At 48.5% G+C, this 20,458-nt stretch overlaps 1 protein-coding gene across 1 annotated transcript in view; it reads right to left on the reverse strand.

Moving 5' to 3' along the window:
• LOC128901985 (zinc finger protein 367-like) overlaps positions 1-19,898 on the reverse strand; it is a 37,699-nt gene extending 17,801 nt beyond the window's left edge. Inside the window, exon 1 of the mRNA XM_054184229.1 lies at positions 19,554-19,898. Coding sequence (XP_054040204.1) covers positions 19,554-19,898 — 345 coding nt within the window. The remainder of the gene's footprint in view (positions 1-19,553) is intronic.
• Positions 19,899-20,458: the final 560 nt, after the last annotated feature.

Below are 20,458 nucleotides of genomic sequence, written 5' to 3' on the forward strand. Positions count from 1 at the left end.
AAGAACAAGAACAGTCCATTCCCTACAAAGGGAAAGGAAGAAGGCAGAACAAGAGACCACTCTGTCTTAACAATGACCTTATGGGTGTGCTTAAAGGCAAAAAAGAAGCATACTAGCTATGGAAAGGCAGTCAAATAGCCATCAAGGACTACAAGAACCTTTCTAGTGCATGCAGAGATGCAGCCAGGAAGGCTAAGGCTCAGATAGAACTGAAATTGTCCAGAGATGTCAAGAACAACAAGAAAGGGTTCTTCAGGTACGTGAGCATTAAGCAGAAGCACAGGGAAGACATAGGCCCATTGCTAAACAGGGCAGGGAAACTAGTCACTAATAATGCTGACAAGGCAGAGGTTCTCAATACCTTCTTTGCCTCTGTCTTTACTAGTGTAGCTGGATGCCAGATCACAAGATCAAGTAGCTACGTCAACACATGTGTCGACCCACCAGTAGTGTAGGGAGGGCTGGTCTGCGGCCTCTTTCAAGAGCTCAACCCACATAAATCTATGGGCCTGGACAGAATCCACTCCAGAGTGTTAGGATAAGTGGCTGACATTGTTGCAAGGCCACTGTCTATAATCTTTGAAAAGTCGTGGAGATCAGGGGATGTCCCTGATGAGTGGAAGAGGGCAAATATCATACTCATCTACAAGAAGGGTCTAAAGGAGGACCCAGGAAACTACAGGCCCATTAGTCTTACTTCAGTCCCTGGGAAAGTAATGGAACGAGTCTTCCTAGAAACTATCACAAACCGAATGAAGCGGGTGATTGGGAAAAGCCAGCACGGATTTACCAAAGGCAAATCTTACCAGACTAACCTGATCACCTTCTACAACAAAATAACATCTTCTGTCGACATGGGGAAAGCAGTGGATGTTGTTTACCTTCAGCAAAGCATTTGACACTTTTCCACAGCCTTCTCCTGGACAAACTGGCAAGATACAGATTGGATGCATGGTCTGCAAGATGGGTAGGAAATTGGCTAACAGGTCACCCTCAGAGGGTGGCGATTAGTGGTTTTTACTCAGGCTGGCAGCCTGTCACAAGTGGGGTCCCCCAGGGATCAATACTGCGTCCCACACTGTTCAATGTATTCATAAATGATTGGGATGATGGAATTGAAAGCACCCTCACCAATTTTGCTAATGACACTAAACTGAGTGGACACATCAGAAGGGAGAGCCATCTTACAGAGAGACATGGACAGGCTGGAAGGAGTGGGGTTAGAAAGAACAGCATAAAGTTTAACAAAGAGTGTATTCCAATACTTAAAGGGTAGCTACACAGAGGACAGAGGCTCTCTCTTCATGAGGAGCCCCATGGACAAGACAAGGTGCAACAGGTACAAGTGTCACCGGGAGAGGTTTCATCTTGACATAAGAAAGAATTATTTCACAGTGAGAACAATCAGTCACTGGAACAACCTCCCCAGGGATATGGCAGAGTCCCCATTACTGGAGGTATTCAAGATGAGATTGGACAGGGTGCTTGATAATCTCATCTAGGCTTCCTTTCCCACAAAAGGTTGGACCAGGTGATCTTTTGAGGTTCCTTCTAACCTGGGCTGTCTATGATTCTCTGATTCTCCAACATGGGTCCTTCCCACAGCTGCAATTCTTCATGAACTGCTCCAGCATGGGTCCTTTCCATGTGGTACAGTCCATCAGGAAAAGACTGCTCCAGCGTGGGTCCCCCATGGGGACACAGGTCCTGCCAGAAAATTTGCTCCTGTGTGGGCTCCTCTCCACAGGCCAAAGCTCATGCCGGGAGCTTCTCCAGCATAGATTATCCATGGGCTGCAGCTTCCTTTAGAGCATATCCACCTGCTCCAGTGTGGGGTCAGAGTTTATTTTGGGTCTGGAAGCTTCGCGTAATTTTTTTGGATCTAGAATTTTGAGGGGTTTGGATTCCAATGATTTTGAGTTATTTAGTTTGGGGATTTTCAGATTCTGGAGTTTTGGGATTTGGGGGTTCTGGGGTTTTGGGTCACCTGGGATTTTTTTTTTGTTAATGCTTTTGGGGCATCTGGGTTTCTTGGTCTTGATTCCGGGTTTTGAGTTTTTCTTGGTTCGGGGCTTTTGGGTCATCTGGGGTTTTTGTTTGGTTCCGGGCTTTTAGTTTTTGGGGTCTGTGGTTTGGGTTTCTAGGGCTTTGGGGGTTCTGAGATGGGTTTTTTTTTCAGTCCTGGGTGTTGTTCTGTTGGGTTTTTTTTATCTTAGTGGGTTTAGGGATTTTTTCTTTTTGATCCAGGAGGGTTTGGGAATATTTTTTGGTCCTCGGGGGTTTGGGGAGTTTTTTCTAGGGTTTTTTTGGTTCTGGGCTTTTGAATCATCTGGGTGGGTTGGTTGGTTGCTCCTGTTTCTGGGATTTTGGTTTGTCTGGGATTTTGGGTTTTGGGATTTTGGGTTTTAGGCTTTTGGACCATCTGGGTTTTTTTGGTTCTGAGCTTCAGGTTCGGCATTGTTTTTTCAGTTCCAAGTATTTGGGTGGTTTGATTTATTTTGGTTCTGGGCTATTGGATATCTCGTTCTCTTTGGTTCCAGGATATTGGTTATCTGTTTTTCTTTAGTTCTGGGCTTTTGGGGGGGCTGGGTTTGGCATGTTTTTGTTTTCGCACATTTATTTTGGGTTTTTTTGTTTGGTATTTGGGGGAGCTGCATTTGGCATGTTTTGGGTGATTTTTGGCATTTTTTTTTTTCCATTCAGTGGTTAGTGGGGCTGGGTTTGACGCAGTTTTGGTTTGGTGTATTTTGGGTGGGTTTTTTTGTTCAGTGGTTTGGGGGGCTATGTTTGGCATGGTTTTGGTTTGGCTTGTTTTTGAGGTGGGTGGTTCCCTGGTTGGCAGGCCTAGGTTTGGCACAGGAGGGGTTTTTTGTGTCGTTTCGGGGGGGTGGGTGGAGTAGTGGCTCTTTTGTTTGTTTTTTTTTATGTGATTGTTACTGGTACCCCCTGCTCCTGACCCCTGGTAATGTGGTTAGCATAACTAACCCCATTTTATAAGGCCAAGCAGCCATTCTCTGTGACCGAGCAGGTCACATATTCATTCCTTTTCCCCTCATTATCAGGCCCTGAAGCTTCTGTGAACCAAGTAGACAAACCAGATTTTTTTCTTCCCCTCCACGTCAGCCTCAAGATTCCTGGGCACCAGGCCGATCGCTCCCTTCCTTACCAGCCTTGAAGGTCCCAGGCTAACCAGGTGTTGTTGATGAACCCATGTATCGGGTCTGGCTGGGATGGAGTTAATTTTCCCCATGGCAGCCCTCATAGTGCTGTGCTTTGTATTAGTAGCTAGAACGCTGTTGATTGATAACACACCAGTGTTCTGGCTACTGCTGAGCAGTGCTCCCGCAGCATCAAGGCTGTCTCTCCAACATTCCTCCCCCTCACTCAGTAGGCTGGGGGCGGGCAAGGTCTTGGGAGGGGACGTAGCCAGGACAGCTGACCCAAACTGACCAAAGGGCTATTCCGTACCATATGACATCTGCTCAGCAATACAAGCTAAGAGAAAGGAGGAGGAAGGGGAGGGCATTTGTTATTACGTTTGTCTTCTGAAGCAACCTCTCCAAGTACTGAAGTCCTACTTCCCAGGAAGTAGCTGGACATCACCTGCTGATGGGAAGTAGAGAATAAATCTTTTCCTTTGCTTCAGCACACAGCCTTTGCTTTTGCTTTATTAAACTGCCTTTATCTTGACCCATGAGGGTTTTTTTCCATCTTATTTTCTTCCGCCCCCTCCTGTCCTGCTGAGGAGGGGAGTAATAGAGCAGCTTGGTGGGCACCAGGCATCCAGCCAGGTCAACCCACCACAGTCCTTTTTGGTGCCCAACATGGGGCTAGAGGAATTTGAGATAAGGACAGTAATTAGGAGAGGTAACGGGCAAAACATGGACTGAACACAGCTAGAGAGCTAAGAGCGGAATGATTGTGGTGAAGGGACGAGGGGTGGATTGTGTGGAATTTGTCCGCTTTCATTTGGTGCTGTGATGATGTTATTTTGATTTTGCTGTGGGGAATTCTTTTTGTTGCTGTGAGTGAAGTTTGTGAAGATTGTGTGATGAATGTGGATTTTAATGATAATTCTTAAATATGTGATTCACAGAGGCGAGGAGTGGATTGTATTTGGTTTGTGTGGCAGGGGTTTGGTAGCAGGGCTGCTACAGGGGTGGTTTCTGTGAGAAGCTGCTTGAAGCTTCCCCTATATCCAACAGAGCTAATTCCAGCCAGCTCCAAGATGGACCCGCCGCTGGCCGAGGCTGGGCCAATCAGCGACGGTCGTAGGACCTCTGTGATAACATATTTAAGAAGGGGAAAAAAACCTGCACAACACCAACAGCAGCGGAGAGAGAAGAGTGAGAATATGTGAGAGAAACAACTATGCATACACCAAAGTCAATGAAGAAGGAGGGGAAGGAGGTGCTCCAGGCACTGGAGCAGAGATTCCCATGCAGCCCATGGTGAAGATCATGGTGAGGCAGGCTGTACCCCTGCAGCCCATGGAGGTTAACAGTGGAGCAGATATCCACTCTGCAGCCTGTGAAGGACCCCACGCCAGAGCAGGTGGATGCGCCCGAAGGAGGCTGTGACCCCATGGAGAGCCCACGCTGGAGCCAGGCTCATGGCAGGGCCTGTAGCCTCGTGGAGAGAGGAGCCCACACTGGAGCAGGTTTGCTGGCAGGTCTTGTGACCCCATGGAGAGCCCACGCTGGAGCCAGGCTCATGGCAGGGCCTGTAGCCTCGTGGAGAGAGGAGCCCACACTGGAGCAGGTTTGCTGGCAGGTCTTGTGACCCCGTGGGGGACCCACAGTGGAGCAGTCTGTTCCTGAAGGACTGCACCCCGTGCAGGACTCACGCTGGAACAGTTCATGAAGAATTGCGGCTGTGGGAAGGACTCATGTTGGAGAAGTTCATGGAGGACTGTCTCCCATGGGAGGGACCCCATGCTGGAGCAGGGGAAGAGCGTGAGGAGTCCTTCCCCTGAGGAGGAAGGAGTGGCAGAGACAATGTGTGATGAACTGACCACAACCCCCATACCCCGTCTCCATGCGCCACTTGAGGGGAGTAGAGAAAATCAGGAGTGAAGTTGAGCATGGGAAGAAGGGGGGGGGTGGGGGGAAGGTGCTTTAAGATTTGGTTTTATTTTCTCATTACCCTACTCTGATTTGATTGATAATAAATTAAATTAATTTTCCCCAAGTCAAGTCTATTTTGCCCGTGACAGTAACTGATGAGTGATCTCTCCCTGTCTTTATCTCGACCCATGATCCTTTCGTTATATTTTCTTTCCCTTTTTCAGCTGAGGAGGGGGAGTGATAGAGCGGCTTTGGTGGGCACCTGGCATATAGCCAGGGTCAACCCACCACACCCTATCACAGAACAGGGGAGTGTAACAGCACATAGAGCACTCTCTATAAAATCAAGCAGTTACAAATCCTAAATGGGGAACTTGGACCAGAACTGCTGCTGGACAGTGAGATCCATGAATCCCTGGTGGCCAGGGACACCTCCACCATCGTCTGCTTCCTCTGAGGATTAAGTGACTTGTATTCTTTTATATGATTTTCAAGTCTAGATTATGATTGTTATTTTGATACAGCAAACCACATATTAAGATTTGACCTGATCTGCAGAGGGTCCAGGTGATTAGAAATTATAAGTTAAATTGTATTATAAAGTATGCATTACACTACTTATAGATTATACTATATTGATTCTGCTTGTAGAAATCCTGTGCCATTCTAATCATAAATTCTGTGCTATAATAATCACAATATCCAGTTAAGAAAATAAAGATTTAATTTTAACTACGATTTAGTGCCATCATCATTCTGCCAAGGATCCCTAAAAGAACCTGTCTGTCCCCTTAGTGTTGGGTGACAGTGTTTTGCAGGGTTTTTTGGTTCAGTGGTTCTGGGGGATTTATTTGGCAGATTTTTGTTTCAGCATGTTCTGGACTTTTGTGAGGGGTTCTTGTTGAGGGGGCTCAGTTTGGCTAGGTTTTGTTTTGGCGCATTTTTCTTTTGGCACGTTAGTTTTTTTGTGGTTCAGTGGTTTGAGGACCTAGATTTGGTGTATTTTTAGCACATTTTTCTTCTAGCGCGTTATGGGGGTTTATTAAATTGGTGGATTTCAGTTTTTGCGTGATTTGTGTTTTTTTCAGTGGATGGGGGACTGGGTTTGGGGCATTTTTGATTTGGCATGGTTTCAGGCCTTTTTGTTTCAGTTGTTGGGGGTCTGAGTTTGGCATGGGTTTTTTGGATCGGTAGTTGGGAGCGCTGGGTAAGGTGCAGTCTTGTTTTGGCATGTTTGGGGGGATTAATATTGTGTTTGGGGGACTTACAGCATTGGGGTTTGGGTTTTTTTTTTGTTTGATAGTTGGAGGGCTGGACTGGGCATGTCTTTGTTTTGGTGTGATTTTGGGAAGCTTAGCGTGTTTTGACATGTTTTCAGCATTTTCTCCATGCTGTGGGGTATTTTTTGGTTCGGTGACTGGCTTAGTTTAGGCTGTTTCTCTTTTGCATATTTTGGGTGGCTTTTTTTTGTTCTGGGTTTGGCAGGACTGGGTTTTGCACATTCTTGTTTTAGCACGTTTTTGTTTTGTCCCATTTTTGTTTTGGTGCATTCTGGGGGCTTTTTTTGGTTTGGTGGTTTTCCCCCCAACCACCTCATTGGGTTTGGTGTGCTTTTATTTTGGCAAGTTTTGTGGTTCGGGGGGGGCTGGGTTTAACATGCTTTGGGAGAGAGTTGCGTGTCTTAGGGATTTTTTTTGTTCAGTGGTTCAGTGGGCTTGTTTGGCATGTTTTTGGTTTGGCATGTTTGGGGGTTGTTTTGGTTCAATGGTTTGAGGTGCTGGGTTTGGTGGTTTCTCTTTTGACACGTTTTCATTTTGGTGTGTTTGGGGTTTTTTTTTGGTTCAGTGGTTGTGGGACTGTTTGGCATGGCTTTGTTTTGGCATGGCTTTGTTTTGGCATGTCTTTATTTTGGCATGGATTAGGGTTTTTTTGGTTTGATGGTTGAGGGAGGTGGGTTTGGCACACTTCTGGCATAGTTTTGGGGGCCTTTTTGGTTTGAGGGGGCTGGATTTGGCATGTTTTGAGGGGTTAATATTGGGTTTGGGGGTTTTGAAGGGTTGGGGTTTGGGGTTTTTTGTTCTGGTGGTTAGGGGCGGGGTTTGGCGTGTTTTTGTTTTGGTACGTCTTGGGGTTTTTTTGGTTCAGTAGTTCAGGGGCTAGGTTTGTCACAGTTTTGTTTTGGCTATTTTTTTTTTTGTGCAGTTTTGGGGGTGGTGGTACAAATTTTGGAGGTTTTCATGGTTTTTCATGAGCTTTAGGGATTTCGTCAAGGTTTGATGGCTCAGAGGACTTGTTTTGGCACTTCTTACTTTTGACATGGTTTGGGATTTTTTGGGGGGTTACGTGGCTGAGGGAGATAGCTTTGGCACATTTTTCTTTTGTGTACTTTGGAGATTTTTTTGGTTCAGTGGTTCAGGGGAGCTAGGTTTGGTATGGTTTTGTTTTGGCAAATTTGGGGGAATTTTCAGTTTGCTTGTTGAATGGAGCAGGGTTTCGCATGTTGTAGTTTTGGTGTGTTTTGGAACGTTTCTTGGTAGCGGAGGCTGGTGTTAGCGTGTCCTTCATTTGGTGCATTTTGGGGGGCTAGGTTTGGCATGTTTTTCATTTGGCATGTTTTAGGTGGTTAGTTTTTTTTTTAACGTTTGGTGCACTGGGTGGCTGGGTTTGGCACGTTTTTTAATTTGGCCTGTTTTGGAAGATTTTTCCAGGACTGGGGGTCCTGGGTTGGCATAGTTTTTTATGTAGTGCGTTTTAGGGCAGGAGGTTGCCTTCTTGGTGTTCAAGGGGCTGGGTTTGGCACATCTTTTCATGTAGTACATTTTAGAAGGAGGTTGCCTTCTCAAGGTTCAGGAGGCTGGGTTTGGCGCTTCTTCATGTGGCTTGTTGGAGGGAGGACGAGTAGGTGTTCTTCCCAAAGTTTGGGGCGCTGGATTTGTTGCGCTTTCTCATGTGGCACATGTTGGGGAGAGATGTTACCTTCGCAGCATTCAGGGGTCTGGCCTTGGCATGCTTTTTCACATGGCACATTTTGGGGAATGTGGTTGCTTCCTCAGGGTTCAGCGGGGACTGGGTTTTGTGCGTCTTTTTGTGTGGTGTGTTTGGGGGGGGGGAGTTGTCTACTCAGGATTCGGGGGGCTGGGGTTGGCATCTGTATTCATGGCAAGTTTTTGTTTTCGGCGTGGGGTTGTTGCCTTCTCAGTGTTCAAGGGGCTGGGTTTGGAGCATCTTTTTGTGTGACATGTTTTGGGGAGAGGAATTCCATTTGAGGATTCCAAGGACTGGGTTTGGTGCGTTGTTTAGCGTGGCACATTTGGGGGGGGCTTGCCTTCTTGGGGTTTGGGGGGCTAGGTGTGGCTAGTCTTTTCATTTGCTGCATTTTAGTTTGTTTTTTTTTTTCATTTCAGTGATTCGGGGTCTGGTTTTGGCACGCTTTTTATTGTGGCATGTTTTGGGGTGGGAGGTTGTCTTCTCAGGGTTCAGCAGGCTTGGTTTGTCACACGTTTCATTTGGCACGTTTGGGGAGTACCTTCTTGGGGTTTGGGGGGCTGGGGTTGGCATGCATTTTCCTGTGGCTCATTTTGGGGTGGGAGGTTGCATTCTCAGGGTTTGAGGGGGCTGGGGATGGCACACATTTCCACATTTTCACTGGGTGGGGTTCAATGGGCTAGGACTGGCGCATTTTTGTGTGGCTTGATTTGGTGGTGGTGGTGGGTGCCTTCCCAGATTTTGGAGGGCTACATTTAGCGCGCTTTTTTGTGTGATGCATTTTGGATAGGGGTTGCTTTCTAGGGGGGTTGGGGAACTTGGTTTGACACACTATTTATGGAACATGTTTTGAGGCAGAAGGTTGCCTTCACGGGGTTTGGGGGGGGGGGGCTGAGCTTGTCACACCTTTTTGCGCAGCATGTTTTGGAAGTGGTTCAGAGAGCAGGGTTTGGCGCACTTTTTCGTATGCTGCATTTTGGGGCAGAAGGTTGCCTTCTCAGGATTTGGGGGGCTATATTTGGAGCATCTTTTCCTGTGGCACGTTTTTGGAAGTGGTTGCCTTCATGGGGTTTAAGGGGCTAGAGCTGGCGTGCTCTAGAGCAAAATGTGTCCTGTGACACATTTTGGAAGGAAGGTTGCCTTCTTGTCGTCCAGGGGACTGGATTTGGCACACTTTCTCGTGTGGAACATTTTTGTGTGGAAATTTGCCTTCTTGGCGTTCAGGGGGCTGTGCTTGTTGTACTTTTTAATGTAGCATGTTGTGGGGCCATTGGTTGTGTTCTTGGGGTTCAGGGGGCTGGTCTTGGGCATACTCTTCCATGTGGCAGATTTTTGGGCAGGAGGTTGCCTTCTTTGGCTCTACAGAGGGATCTGGACAGGCTGGATCAATGGGCTGAGGCCAACGGTATGACGTTCAACAAGGCCAAGTGCCAGGTCCTGCACTTGAGTCACAATAACCCCATGCAACGCTACAGGCTTGGGGAAGAGTGGCTGGAAAGCTGCCCAGTAGAAAAGGACCTGGGGGATTTTGGTCAACAGCCGGCTGAATATGAGCCAGCAGTGTACTGCCCAGGTGGCAAAAGCAGCCAACAGCATCCTGGTCTGTATCAGAAACAGTGTAGTGAGCAGGACTAGGGAAGTGATCATCCCCCTGTACTCGGCACTGATGAAGCCCCACCTCAAGTACTGTGTTCAGTTTTGGGCCTGTCACTACAAGACATTAAGAATCTGGAGCATGTCCAGAGAGGAGCAACAAGGCTGATGAGGGGTATGGAGAACAAGTCATATGAGGAGCGGATGAGGGAGCTGGGCTTGTTTAGCCTAGAGAAAAGGAGGCTGAGGGGAGATGTTATGGCTCTCTACAACTACCTGAAAGGAGGTTGTAGCAAGGTGGGTGTCACAGAATCACAGAATGGTAGGGGTTGAAAGGGACCTCTGGAGATCATCTAGTCCAACCCCCCTGCCAGAGTAGGGTCACCTAGAGCAGGTTACACAGGAATGCATCCAGGCAGGTTTTGAATGTCTCCAGAGTTGGAGACTCCACCACCTCTCTGGGCAGCCTGTTCCAGTGCTCTGCCACCCTCAAAGTAAAGAAGGTCCTCCTCATGTTTAGGTGGAACTTCCTATGCTCAAGTTTGTGCCCATTACCTCTTGTCCTGTCACTGGACACCACTGAAAAGAGCCTGGCCCCATCCTCCTGACACCCACCCTTTAAGTATTTATAAGCATTGATAAGGTCCCTCCGCAGTCATCTTTTTTCCAGACTGGAGAGACCCAAACCCCTCAGCCTTTCTTCATGAGAGAGGTGTTCCAGTCCCCTAATCATCTTGGTAGCCCTTTGCTGTACCCTCTCCAGCAGTTCCCTGTCCTTGATGAACCAGAGAGCCCAGAACTGGACACAGTACTCCAGATGCGGCCTCACCAGGGCAGGGTAGAGGGGGAGGATGACCTCCCTCGACCTGCTTGCCACACTCTTCTTCATGCACCCCAGGATGCCATTGGCCTTCTTGGCCACAAAGGCTCATTGCTGGCTGTGGGAAAGCAATGGAAGATTGGAAGATCGGCGAAGAGGATTGTAAATACGCTCAAGGGACTTGCACCTGGGGTTCTGGAAAACACATATATCACACTAATTGTTATTCAGTCTCGGGTGCTTGCAAGAAAAACACTTGCACTTAGGTAACAGAAGTCTGTGATGGACTCAGGGACACCTTATCTAGCTGCTTGAGAATCCTGGCCTGTTGTGGAAGAAGATCAAAGCACAGCGAGAAAACTATGCCTCTTTGAACCCTGTAAACACCAGAGAGAACAGGGAGTCTACGCGCGCTCTTGCTAACAAGGACTCTCTTGCTGCGAAGGACTCCTGCTAACAAGGACTCTTGCTAACAAAGACTCTCTCTTGCGCCGCAGTGCCTGCGGTCCCTGCTTGCATGCCTCTGCTCGGGTGTTGCTTCAGAGATTCCCTGGTCTGTGAGGTATTGAGATTAAACTTGTTCTTTGCTTTCCATCCGTGGTTTTGTGCTTGTTCCTGTGTCCTGCCTGCATCGGCTCACACATTTGGCATAGTCAGCAGCTCCAGGAACAACCATGCCATGGCTGAGGAAAAAATGGTGGGCTGGGGGGGAAACTGAGATGTCTTCCTATATTTTGGGATGGCCCAGTACTGAATACTGGACTTCCGTTGCTGCTTTTCCAGATCAATTGACCCTGCCACAGGCATGGCCTGAATTAAATGACGGAGCAGTGATTACCCCCCAGGCAATTGAAATGGCTATGTGTCAGCTGCGTGGAAAACGGCATTCTTCATGTGAATTAGCAGGGAAATTAGGATGGCTGTTAGCTACTGGACTTAGAACTCTTAATCGTGAAGTTGTTGCATTACGTAGTAAAGTGAGAGAGTTGGAAAAGGAATACAGGAGTTTACAGGATGAAAAGGTGATCGCGCAAGAAGTAATTACTGTTCAAGCAGAGCGGTGCCAGGAGCTGCAAGATAATGTAGACCGGTTGGTAGCATGTACTGTTAATAAACAAAGGGAGAAATATGGGAAAAGCAAGCTTTCAATTTCCCAAGTTCGTGCTCTCACCGCAAAATGGTCATGGGATCCTGAGGAATGGGATGAAAATATTTGGAGTGAACCCTCAGACTCCAAGACTGAGTTTGAATTTGATGTGGACTTAAAAAGCAGTGAGGTGGTGGTAGCACGACCCCTCATTCAAATGAGGGGGGAGCGGGAACAAGCAGACAGGGGAGTGCAGATCACGCGTACTGACACTCCGAAAGAGTTAAGGGAATTTTTAGAGATTTGTCAGCAAAAGAGTGGGGAAGGTATACTGGCATGGATTCTGCCAGCTTGGGATAGTGGAGCTGCATCTATCCATTTATCAGAGAGCGAAAAAGATTTATTAAGCCCTATCCCCATTCGTGATCAGATATGAGGATATGCTCAGCTGCAAAATGTCAGAGGTCCTGACGGGCAAGACATTATTGCACCTGTGTTGTATCAGTGGTTGTGTGCAGCAGTTTTAACAGCATATACAGAACTTGTTGAATTAGTGTCGTCCCTCGGAAACTGGTGTGCAACCAAGAAAGGTATTAATATGGTGCAGCAGATGGGGATGGCTCACGTGTTGGTTACAGGATGCAATCCGGACAGTGTAGCAGTGACGAGAAGTATCAAAATGCAGTTTTTGAGAGGAGCGCCTGCCTCACTAAATCCCTTGGTTATACCAGCAGTGACAAATGCTATGGGTACTGTAGGTGCCCTAGGAAATACCTTGAGGGAAACTGAGACTGTGATTTCGGGACCATCTGTGTGGGTGGTCAATAAAGGAAAGCCAACAAAACAGAAAGCAGTTACAGCATGGGTGACAAGGAAACAAATGTGGAATGATTTTGTACAAGCTGTTATCCCACAATCAGAAAGAGATGGGATCACAACATCAGAAATGTTTCCCCGGTGGCAAAGGTTAGCATTTATGCAAAAAAGCCGACCGCCCCCAGCCCCACCACCAACTCCGCACCCCCCCTCCGCCCCGCCTGCCACCTCAGTGCAAGATGTGACCCGGGAACAAAAGCAATATACTTTCCAAGTATTGCCTCAGGGATACACACACAGTCCCATTTGCCACCTAACGATAGCAGCTGATGTAGCAGTATGGTCGGGTACCATTACTGTTTACTATTATATTGATGATCTATTGATTATGGCAGAGTCACAACAAGAAAATGAAGCAGCTGCCGAATTGCTGAAAGCGCATTTGCAGGACCGAGGCCGGGCAATTAATCCAAAGAAAATACAGGGCCCTAGTGCTACTGTACAATTTTGGGGAATAGTTTGGTGTGGACAGATTAGAGAAATATCAAATCAGGTACAGCAAACAGTCCAGCGATTTCTTGTACCAATCACAGTAAAACAGTTACAGATCTTTTTTGGGACTTTTTGGGTATTGGAGGACTTTTATCCCACATTTAGTGATATTAATGTGCCTTCTGCAGAAATTAACTAGGAAGAAAGTTGTCTGGCAGGGGACCAAGCAGCAACAAGGAGCCTTTGATGCCTGCAAAAATGCTTTGATTGAGCATGCACAATTATACACTCCTAAGCAAGGATACCCTTTTGAATTAGAAGTAACAATTCCAGACGATACAGTCTCGTGGGGATTGTGGCAGATGACTGGGATGAAAAATCAGAAAGAACCTGTAGGATTTTGGTCCAAGGCATTACAAGGTTCCCCTATACATCATAACCCAACTCTTATTTTACATCCTTTGTTGATATCAGATTCTGGAGTTCTTGTATTTCAGGCGTCCTCAACAAGTACCTGTGCCTTATCTAGAGGAGATAGCATTGGAACAGTGTTATTGGTATCGCGAGCCCAGTATCGAATTGAAGTCCAATCTGAAAAAGCACAAGCCACAGCTTCCCAGTCTGTGTGGGCAGTTACCCTGCATCAGGTCATCAAACCTGGGGTAATATTGGCTGAAGGAGCTGGAGCAATAGCATATGTATTGCTGGAAAGTGATGACACTCCTGTATTCCTCCCCTATCACAGGTTGGCTCGCCATGCTTTATAGTCTGGTACTACAAGTACACACCCTGGATACATCTCTGCAAAAGCAACACGTAAATACTTGGATGTGGTTAGTCTCTACTGTAACTAACTCATTTGCCTTTTATATATTAAGGGAAGGTCAACAGCTGCAGATATTTAGATAACTTGTTTTCAGTGGTGCATCAACCCCGGCAGCTGTATTACAGAATGATACTATGCTAAGTGATTTTTGATATTCATGTCTTTCATTGCTATCTTTTCTGAGTAGGTAACGGCTGTATGCCAATGAATATTACAACATCAACTGAAGGTGGACTATTTCCCCCCCCGACACCAGAAATGCCGCTTCGACTGTGACGGCATGTGTTCCCTCAACGTAACTGATGAAACAGCCAGTATGGAGCACGACATTCAGCATTCTCTGGGACTTAGCACACCAAATGAACCAAACTACTGGTAGTGTCTGCCTGGCTGAGTGGTTTAATCCCCTGACAAGAGGAATGGGACACCTCATTCAAAGCAGTATTGTAGAGATATGTTTATTCCTTTTTCTATATATATGTTTATTGCATGCCTTTGTCAATTACTCTGTGTTATACCCCACGAGACTAAATGAACCCCAGCAGAAGTGGTCTCTTGAGCGAGGGGGTGGAATGTGGGAAAGCAATGGAAGATCGGCGAGGAGGATTGTAAATACACTCAAGTGACTCGCACCTGGGGTTCTGGAAAACACATATATCACACTAATTGTTATTCAGTCTCGGGTGCTTGCAAGAAAAACACTTGCACTTAGGTAACAGAAGTCTGTGATGGACTCAGGGACACCTTATCTAGACGCTTGAGAATCCTGGCCTGTTGTGGAAGAAGATCAAAGCACAGTGGGAAAACTATGCCTCTTCGAACCCTGTAAACACCAGAGAGAACAGGGAGTCTGCGCGCGTTCTTGCTAACAAGGACTCTCTCTTGCGCCGCAGTACACGCGGTCCCTGCTTGTGTGCCTCTGCCCGGGTGTTGCTTCAGAGATTCCCTGGTCTGTGAGGTATTGAGATTAAACTTGTTCTTTGCTTTTCGTCCATGGTTTTGTGGTTGTTCCTGCGTCCTGCCTGCATCGGCTCACACACTGGCTCGTGGTTATCCTGTTGTCCACCAGGACTCCCAGGTCTCTTTCCACAGAGCTGCTCTCCAGCAGGTCAGCCCCCAACCTGTACTGGTGCATGGGGTTATTCCTCCCCAGGTGCAGCACCCTACACTTGCCCTTATTGAATTTCATAAGGCTTCTCTCCGCCCAACTCTCCAGCCTGTCCAGGTCTCTCTGTATGGCAGCACAGCCTTCTCGTGTGTCAGCCACCCCTCCCAGCTTTGTGTCATCAGCAAACTTGCTGAGGGTGCGCTCTATCCCCTCATCCAGGTCATTGATGAATATATTGAAGAGGACTGGACCCAGTACTGACCCCTGGGGAACACCACTTGTGACTGACCTCCAACTAGACTCTGTGCCCCTAATCATGACCCTCTGAGCTCTGTCTTTCAACCAGTTATCTATCCACCTTACTGTCCATTCATCCAACCCACACTTCCTAAGCTTCCCTATGAGGATGCTGTGGGAGACAGTGTCAAAAGCCTTGCTTAAGTCAAGGTAGACAACATCCACTGCCCTCCCCTCATCTATCCATCCAGTCACACCATCATAGAAGGCTATCAGATTAGTCAGACATGATTTCTTTCCCCTTGTTGAATCCATGTTGAGTACTTCCGATAGCTTTCTTTTCCTCCACATGCCTTGAGATGACGCCCAGAACGAGCTGTTCCATCATCTTTCCAGGGATGGAGGTGAGGCTGACCAGCCTGTAGTTCCCCGGCTCCTACTTCTTGCCCTTTTTTGAAGACTGGAGTGACCTTGGCTTTCCTCCAGTCCTCAGGCACCTCGCCTGTTCTCCAGGACCTTTCAAAGATGATGGAGAGCGGCCCAGCAATGACTTCCGCCAGCTCCCTCAGCACTCTTGGGTGCATCCCATGGGGGCCCATGGACTTGTGGATATCCGGTTGATCTAATTCATGTTTCACTTGATCCTCCTCAACCAAAGGGAAGTCTTCCTTCGTCCAGACTTTCCCTGTTACCTCCAAAGCCTGGGACTCCTGAGGGCTGGGCCGAGCAGTAAAGACCAAAGCAAAGAAGGCATTCAGTAACTCCGCCTTCTCTGCATCCTCCGTCACCATGGCTCCTGTTTCATTCAACAGCGGGCCCACATTTTCTCTAGTTTTCCTTTTGCCTCCGATATATTTGAAGAAACCCTTCCTGTTGACCTTGACAGCCCTTGCCAGGTTTAATTCCAAGGAGGCCTTGGCTTTCCTCGTTTCATCCCTGCACGCTCTGGCAGCATTCTTGTAATCCTCCCAAGGGGTCAGTCCCTTCTTCCACTTATTGTAAACTTCCTTCTTCCACTTGAGCTTTATCAGAAGCTCCCTGCTCAACCATGCAGGTCTCCTGCGTCCCTTGCCCGATTTCTTGCTCTTAGGGATGCACCGATCCTGAGCTTGGAGGAAGTGGTCTTTGAATACCAACCAGCTCTCTTGAGCCCCTTTGCCTTCCAGAGCCCTAGCCCACGGGATCTCTCCAAGCACTTCCTTGAAGAGGTCAAAGTTAGCCCAAAGTTGCAAACCTACTTGTTGTTTTGTGCATATTACCCATGATCCTAAACTCTTATCTTCTCATGATCACTACAGCCTAGGGTGCCCCCAACCTTAATGTCCTCCAACAGTCCCTCTGTGTTTGTCAGTACCAGGTCCAGGAGTGCTCCTCTCCTTGTTGGCTCCTGCACCACCTGTGTCAAGAAGTTATCATCAATGCACTGGAGGAGCCTCCTGGACTGTGCGTGCCTGGCTGTGTGGCCTTCCCAGCAGATATCGGGGTGATTGAAGTCCCCCATGAGAACCAAGGCCTGTGATTGCAAGGCTACCTTCAGCTGTCTGTAGAAGGCCTCATCAGCTTCCCCATCCTGATCAGGTGGCCTGTAATAAACACCCACAACAGTGTCACCCATACTAGCCTGCCCCTTAATCCTTACCCATAAGCTCTCAACTCTCTCTTCATCTGCCCCCAGGGAAAGCTCAATGCATTCCAGATGCTCTCTCACATAAAGAGCAACTCCACCACCTCACCTTGCTGGCCTGTCTTTCCTGAAAAGGACATAGCCATCCATGACAGCATTCCAGTCATGTGAGTTATCCCACCATGTCTCAGTAATTACGATGAGATCATGGCCCTGCAACCGCACATAGATCTCCAGCTCTTCCTGCTTATTCCCCATGCTGCGTGCATTGGTGTATAAGCATTTCAGAGAGGGAGTTGTGTGAGTAGTTTTCACCCTTGAGGGGTGGTAGTCCTTCTAGTTCTCAAAAATACTAGCATGCTCCCCCACAAGTGCTGAGCTACTATATCCAGGCACCTCACTGGCAAGCCCAGTACCATCCCCACCCCCCTTCAAATCTAGTTTAAAGCTCTCTCAATGAGCCCTGATAACTCTTGTCCTAGAACCCTTTCCCCCCTGCAAGATAAGCTATTCCCGCCTGTTGCCAGCAGGCCTGGTGCCTTATAAATCAAGATGTGGTCAAAGAACCCAAAGTCCTGGTGGTAGCACCAGGCTCAGAGCTAGGCATTGATCTGCTGGCTCTTCCTATTTACCCCCTCATCGTTCCCCACAACTGGAGAGAGAGAGGAGAATACGACTTGTGCTCCCGATCCCTCAGCCTCTTCTCCCAAGTAACAAGTGATAGGACAAGAGGAAATGGCCTCAAGTTGCACCAGGGGAGGTTTAGATTGGATATTAGGAAAAATTTCTTCACTAAAAGGGCTATCAAACATTGGAACAGGATGCCCATGGAAGTGGTGAGATCACCATCCCTGGAGGTATTTAAAAGATGGGTAGACGTGGTGCTTAGGGACATAGTTTAGTGGTGGTTTTGGCAGTATTAGGTTGATGGTTGGACTCGATGATCTTAAAAGTCCCTTCCAACCTAGATAATTCTATGATTCTTGGGGTTTGGGGGGGGGGGGGGGGGGGGCTGCATTTAGAGCGCTTTCTCCTGTTGCATGATTTTTCAGTAGGAGGGTTGCCTTTTAAGGTTTCATGGGCTGGGGTTGGCGCACTTTTTCATGTGACATGTTCTGGGGGTAAGTGTGCCTTCCTGAGATTTTGTGGGGCTGTATTTGCTGCAGATTTTTGTGTAGTGTGTTATGGCATGGGTGGTTGCCTTCTTGGGGTTGAGAGGGATGGGGTTGGCATGTCTTTTTGTGTGGCATGTTCTAGGGGTGAGGGTGCTTTTTTGGGGTTGGGAGGGGGCTGGGTTTCACACTTTTTTGTATAGCACATTTTGGGGGGAGCTGGAGCATTTTTTCATGGTGCTTTTTGGGGAGGGAGGTTGTTATCTTGATGTTTGAGAGGCTGGGTTTGAAGCATCTTTTCATGTGATGTGCTTTGGGTAGAGGGTTTGATGTTCAGGGTTTGGAGGGCTTCATTTGGTACACCTTTTTTTAGTGTGGCGCTTTTTGATGGAGGTAGCTTCTTGGGGTTTAGGGGCTTGGGTTAGTGTGCTTTTTCATGTTGCACATTTAGGGGGTGGAATGCCACCACAAAGATAGAGGGGGGAGGAAGAGGCTTTTTCATGTGGCACAGTTTGGGGAGTGTTTGCCTTTTTGGGGTTGAAGGAGCTGGGGTGTGCATGCTTTTTCCATGTGGTGCATTTTGGAGAGTGTAGTTGCCTCCTCAGGGTTCAGCACGCTTTTTTGTGTGGTGTGTTTTGAGGGGGTTGCTTTCTCATGGGTCTGGGTTGGAGCATTTTTCTTTCAGCTCATTTTGGGGATTTTCTGGCTCTGTGTTTAGAGGGGTGGGTTTATTGGGTTAGAGGGTATATTGGGTGGGTCTATTTTTTTTTTTTTGGGGGGGTGTTATTGGTTTGGGCTTTTTACAGGGGGTTGGGATGTTTTGTTGGGGTTTTGGCAGGGTTGAGGTGTTTTGGGCAGGAGGGGTTGGGGCAGCTGTAATTTGTGGGGGTTTGGGGTTTAGGTACGATTTATCAGTTTTGTGAGTTATGAAGTTCTTGAGAGGCAGGGGTTGGGTATTCATAGGAGAGTTGTGAGTGTTTTATTGGATTGGGGGTGTGTTGGGTTTGGGGTTTTTTTTTTTTGCATTTGGGGCTTTCTTTTTGGGGGGGCGGGGGGTGGGTGGGTGTTTTGGGGAGGTTTGAGCTGTGAAGGCTTCTGGGGTTTGGGGCATTGTGCATGGTTGGGACTTTTGGAAGGAGTGTGAGCATTCGGGGGGGTTGGAGATGTCAAGGTTTCTTGTATTTAGGGGTTTAGGGTTTTTTGCTTGGGGTGGGTTTTGGGGGATTTTGGTTTGGGGTACTTTAGGGGAGTGGGATTCACGGAGTTTGGGGGTCATGGAGGGTTTTTTTGTTTGGTGGTTGGGATTTGTGGGGGATTGGAGGGTTTGTGGTTTTTTTGAGGGGTTGGAAGTTCGGATTTTTTGTTTTGGGGGCAGGGAGCTTTTAGGGTGTGGCATTTTTGATGTTTTGAGGGTTTTGGAGGGTTATCAGCACGTAGACGCCCAGCCGTTGACGGGTTGTCATCCCTCTGCAGCTAGCTCCGCCCCCGTCCCACCCCTCGGGGACCGTTAAGGGCGGCTCGCCTCTTTTCCCTCCCCCCCTCCCCCCCCCCCCCGATGCGGTTGGGCGCGCCGTAGTGTCATCGGAAGTGACTTCACTTTAAGTGGCCAGGAGGAGATAGACACTGAGAATAAGGAAGGGGTGCTCGGCGCGTCGCCCTTTAAATTTGCGTCTCTACTGTTCCGTAGTGAAGTCTCTTACCACCGCACTGGCTCCAGGCTGCACGCACAGGGGCAGCGGAGTTCGCCCTATCGCGCCCAGCTGCTTGGCCTGTCCCGGCACACTCACCTTGAGATGGCTGTCGCTGCTACTGCTGCCTGGGGTACCCGCCTCCTCTTCTTCCTCGCTACAGGTTCTGGCTGCCCCCCCACGGGGCTGCTGGACGAATAAAGGGGCGGTGGAACCACGAGGGCTAAAGGTCACACTGTGGGCGTTCTCCCCCCAGCGCCAGGGGTAAACCATGAAGTCGCTGAAGCCAGGGCTGATGGGGATGGGCGGGGGGAGTGCTGGCCCCTCACCTCTCCCCTGGGAGGGCGGTTTGATCGAGGTGGTCTTTATAACGGAAACCAGGACGCGCTTCGGGGAGTCCCGGCAAAAAGTCACCGGGGGACCTGACGGTGGCCTCTCCACCATTGCCACCCCCTCACAAACACCAGCACAGAAAAGGGAAGAGGGAGCGGAGAAGCTCCACAACGGCTCAGCTCCCCTTTCACAGTCTATGTCCCAGGGCTGGGAAGGCGTAGAAATCTTGCAACAACCACCACCGCTTGTCACCCCCCAGGTCTGCTTTAGTTGTTTACCGCCGGAGACGGCGGCTCCTCTTGGGGCCTCACCCTCCTTTCCCAGCTACCACCGTCGCAAAATCTATGATGGCTACAACCTCCCCACACCTTTCTGAAGCGGCGCCGGTCCCCGCTTGTAGTCCCAATCCTGGTGGCTCCTGAGGAAGAGCTACTGTTGCACAACCTAGGCCAAACCCGAGATTTTCCCGCGTTACATTTCGCGCCTGGGCGTAACCAATCACTGAACTAGGCGCTGACGTTACAGAGCAACAGTTCCCGCTCACCAACCACTTTGCTCTGTGGGCGGGGACAGAGCGGGACTCGGCTTCACTTCTGCCGCTCTATTGGCTAGGCGCCAGGCTGACTGGTAGAATTCGAAACTGACAGGGCTGGTAGGCTGCTGGGGGTGTT

This window comes from Rissa tridactyla, chromosome W (genome assembly GCF_028500815.1).
Source record: "Rissa tridactyla isolate bRisTri1 chromosome W, bRisTri1.patW.cur.20221130, whole genome shotgun sequence".
Lineage (NCBI taxonomy): Eukaryota > Metazoa > Chordata > Aves > Charadriiformes > Laridae > Rissa > Rissa tridactyla.